The 3,240-nt window shown below is 40.4% G+C and overlaps 1 protein-coding gene across 4 annotated transcripts in view; it reads left to right on the forward strand.

Annotated features, from left to right (window-relative positions):
• Nucleotides 1–3,240, forward strand: part of LOC101864466 (short-chain dehydrogenase/reductase family 42E member 1) — a gene marked incomplete at its 5' end in the record, with an annotated part of 69,687 nt that overhangs the window by 39,641 nt on the left and 26,806 nt on the right. For all 4 annotated transcript variants that reach the window (XM_013084108.2, XM_013084107.2, XM_013084109.2 and 1 more), the window contains 1 exon segment: nt 959–1,117. In XM_013084108.2, the coding sequence (XP_012939562.1) occupies nt 959–1,117 (159 nt within the window).

Genomic DNA, 3,240 nt, shown 5'->3' on the forward strand with positions numbered 1-3,240 from the left:
GAGAGAGAGAGAGAGAGAGAGTGAAGGGGGAGCGAGAAAGAAAGAAAGAGAGAGATTGTGGTGGGGAACCAGAGAGATCGCCTGCTTCTTTAAACTTGAAGCAGACATTTAATTTCCTAACTATAACCTTTCAGCCTATGTTCTATTAGAAGAGACCTACTTAGGTAAGACCATTACCAAATTACAGATTTCAATTCTAAAGATATCTTCTTTTGTGTAAAAATACCATTTTTAGATCCGCCTGCAATGTTCATTCTAGTGCAGTTCGGATTTTATTTCTGAGTTAATATCCTTGAAACTTTGTTGCATTTGCATATTTTTGGGTACGTAAGCACTTTTAAACAGGAATCAGAACTTTATACCATCACATAAAGCAGTCATTGCGAAAGGCTTCTGTTTGGATACTTGTACAAGAAAGGTTCACATTATCTCTTCCCTTTCCTTCCTGGAGTATGCTTTTGTTTTTTAACCAAAGCGACCAGAGAGAACTAAAGATTACGTTCCCACCTTTTGAAATGAAATACCCATTCTATGCCCAAGAGGTCTAGGGCTTTTTGGCATGGTTTTAGCGCCGTATAGATCGCAAATTCGTCATTAAAATTGGAAAGAGCACCTCTTGTCCCAGTTGGAAGAGTAAAGAGAAAAAGAGATGAGAGGATGGGGAGGGTGGGGATGGGGAAGGGGGAAGTAAATCAACAAAGAAAAGTTCTTTTGCGTGCACATCTTACGGTGTATATTCCCGTTGACAGATGGGCTGAGCCCTTTTATTGTTTAAGTGATGAGGGATTTGGCATGGAAAAAAGCAAGCAACAGTAAACCAAATGAAACCAGTTTATTCCTGTTTGAGATTTATTTATTCTTTCATTTGCTTATTCATTATCTATTTATCTATCTATTCTATTGTTTTATTCATTCATTGGTTCTGTATAATATTATCTTTCGTTCCTCGTTTCCCCAGTTCACGGACCACTACTCTAAGACCAAGATGCTGGCTGAGAAGAAAGTCCTTGCTTCCAACGGCGCCAAGACGTCAGGGGGCGCCACTCTTCGCTGCTGTGTCCTGCGCCTGGCCGGGGTCTATGGACCCGGAGAGCTGCGCCATCTGCCACGGATTGTCGTGAGTACTGTTATTCTTACTGTTCCCTCTCGACTCGGGATCGAGGATCCTGTGTCGGAATCTTCACAACTTTATGTTTAAATAAGACTCGAAAGGAATGACTGGGATAAATGATTAGAGAGTAGAATATGACTACTGTATTTTATTAAGCCTATAATCTGGTTGTCAACTTGCTACCTACAACCTGCTTACGAAGTCTCCAACATACCTGACTCTGTACTGTCTACCTACTTAGGTTCTCTCTTCACTTTTCCCCCGCTAGAAGAAGCTAATACTAACAATGTCACCTTAGCACAGACTGTGCCCACCGTTTCGGAACCTCACAGTGACATGAAAGATGGTTCCAGTAGGAAACGGGATAGAGGGTGCACATGTGCCTCGTGACTCATCGGAACAGAGGAAGTTGGGACTAACGCTAACATAACAAATTCAACTTACAGAAGCATTTCTGCGCAATAATTATTTACATAAACACCATCTCCCATCATTACTTATCACCACCATCATATCTAAAATCAAGATTGCTCTCAGATACTTGGCATACATCTTAATATTTATCTTGAATATCTGTCTGTAAGAGTTACAAGTTATATCAATTAGGTACGAAATACACTATTGGACACTGCCATGCGCACATTTTTCTACTAATCAGATGGCGTCAATATCATAGAAATGGGCAAGAGACAAAAAAAAGTACTGTTATTCTTTCTCTCGTGATTCTTCAATTGTCATGGTTTAAGGGTCGCTTCTTCTTCCTTATAGCCGACATGCCATTTTTGTACAGGTTCCATTCAGTGTGCGGAAATTTTTATCGAGTATCTCCGTCTTTTTACTGGGATGTAGTATCTCATTCAGCCCGGGTTGACCCTGACAGACAGGATCGAAGCAGCCCACTACCTAAATGATCTAACTTGTGTCGAGGGAGGCGTTAAACATCGCCCGTGGTGTAACAATTATGATCCTCGCTGTTCGGTTCCTGAGCAAGGAAATCTTTTTTACCGAGGACCTCAGTCGTTCTACTGGGGTGCTGTGCCCCTCTCATATCAGTTTGGCCTTGACAGGCTTGGTCAAAAGAGTTCACCTTTAAATAGCCTTTGTGGCGTTAACGAGGACGTGAATTTTGCCGTTCAGCATTGAACAGGATCGCGTTTGGATCGCCATTTCTGAACTGTATGGTTCTTTTTTACGTAGAATAGTTTTTAACAGTAGGCTTTTATCCCCCCTTCAGTACATCTATAGCCCCTGACTCACCTCGGCACCTTGGCAGTGGGCTCTACGTGCTGTACAATTTAGATCGCTTTGGGTTCAATTTCACCTTTAAAAAGTCAAAACACTATAATACGGCTGTAATAATATTGAATGATGACTGAAAGTTATATTTGTTGCGCTTTACCAAATTTAATCATAACAGGTTCTGACTCACTTCATTTTTACTGTTTACTTTTAAATCATCTGTTGCCGTCGAGGGGAGATGCTCTTGTTTCTCAGCTTCTTACCAAAAGTATTTGACAACGCTTCAATTTCACAGCTCGTTTTTTTTTTTTCGCATCTTTGTATTTTCCCAAGAACCGTGTTTAGCGAGAAGCTGTTGATTAATTTTCGAAAATTCATTTTCAGGCAGACAGCCTTGAAGCATCGATCTAGAATATATTTTTACACACATATTCACGTTTCTCTTCACCGGACTGTTTGTAATTATTGTAATGCGCTTATTGTCTGTCGCTCTGCTCAGCTCAGACGTATCTGTTCGGGGGGAGGGGGGGGGTAGGGTCTGGTTTATTATGGTTACAGAACCACGGGCTTCAAATTATTTGAAAACGTGTTGTAAAGGAGAACATTCGATATACCCTTTAATAGTTTATGTAGTAAACAGGGAGAATCCAGCCTGTCGTTGTGCAGTTTTCTGCTAAACTTTCTCTTGCCATTTTTGACATGAATATGGGACAATGTTATTTGTCATGATGAACAGGGCAGAGTTACTAGTAACTCGATTTAAATGTTTTTACTGTTGGCCTGTCTAGCACTTTGTACCTTCTATCTATCTATCTATCTATCTGTCTGTGTGTCTATCTATCTATTTATCTATCTATCTATCTATCTATCTATCTATCTATCTATCTATC

This window comes from Aplysia californica, unplaced genomic scaffold, assembly GCF_000002075.1.
Source record: "Aplysia californica isolate F4 #8 unplaced genomic scaffold, AplCal3.0 scaffold00272, whole genome shotgun sequence".
NCBI lineage: Eukaryota > Metazoa > Mollusca > Gastropoda > Aplysiida > Aplysiidae > Aplysia > Aplysia californica.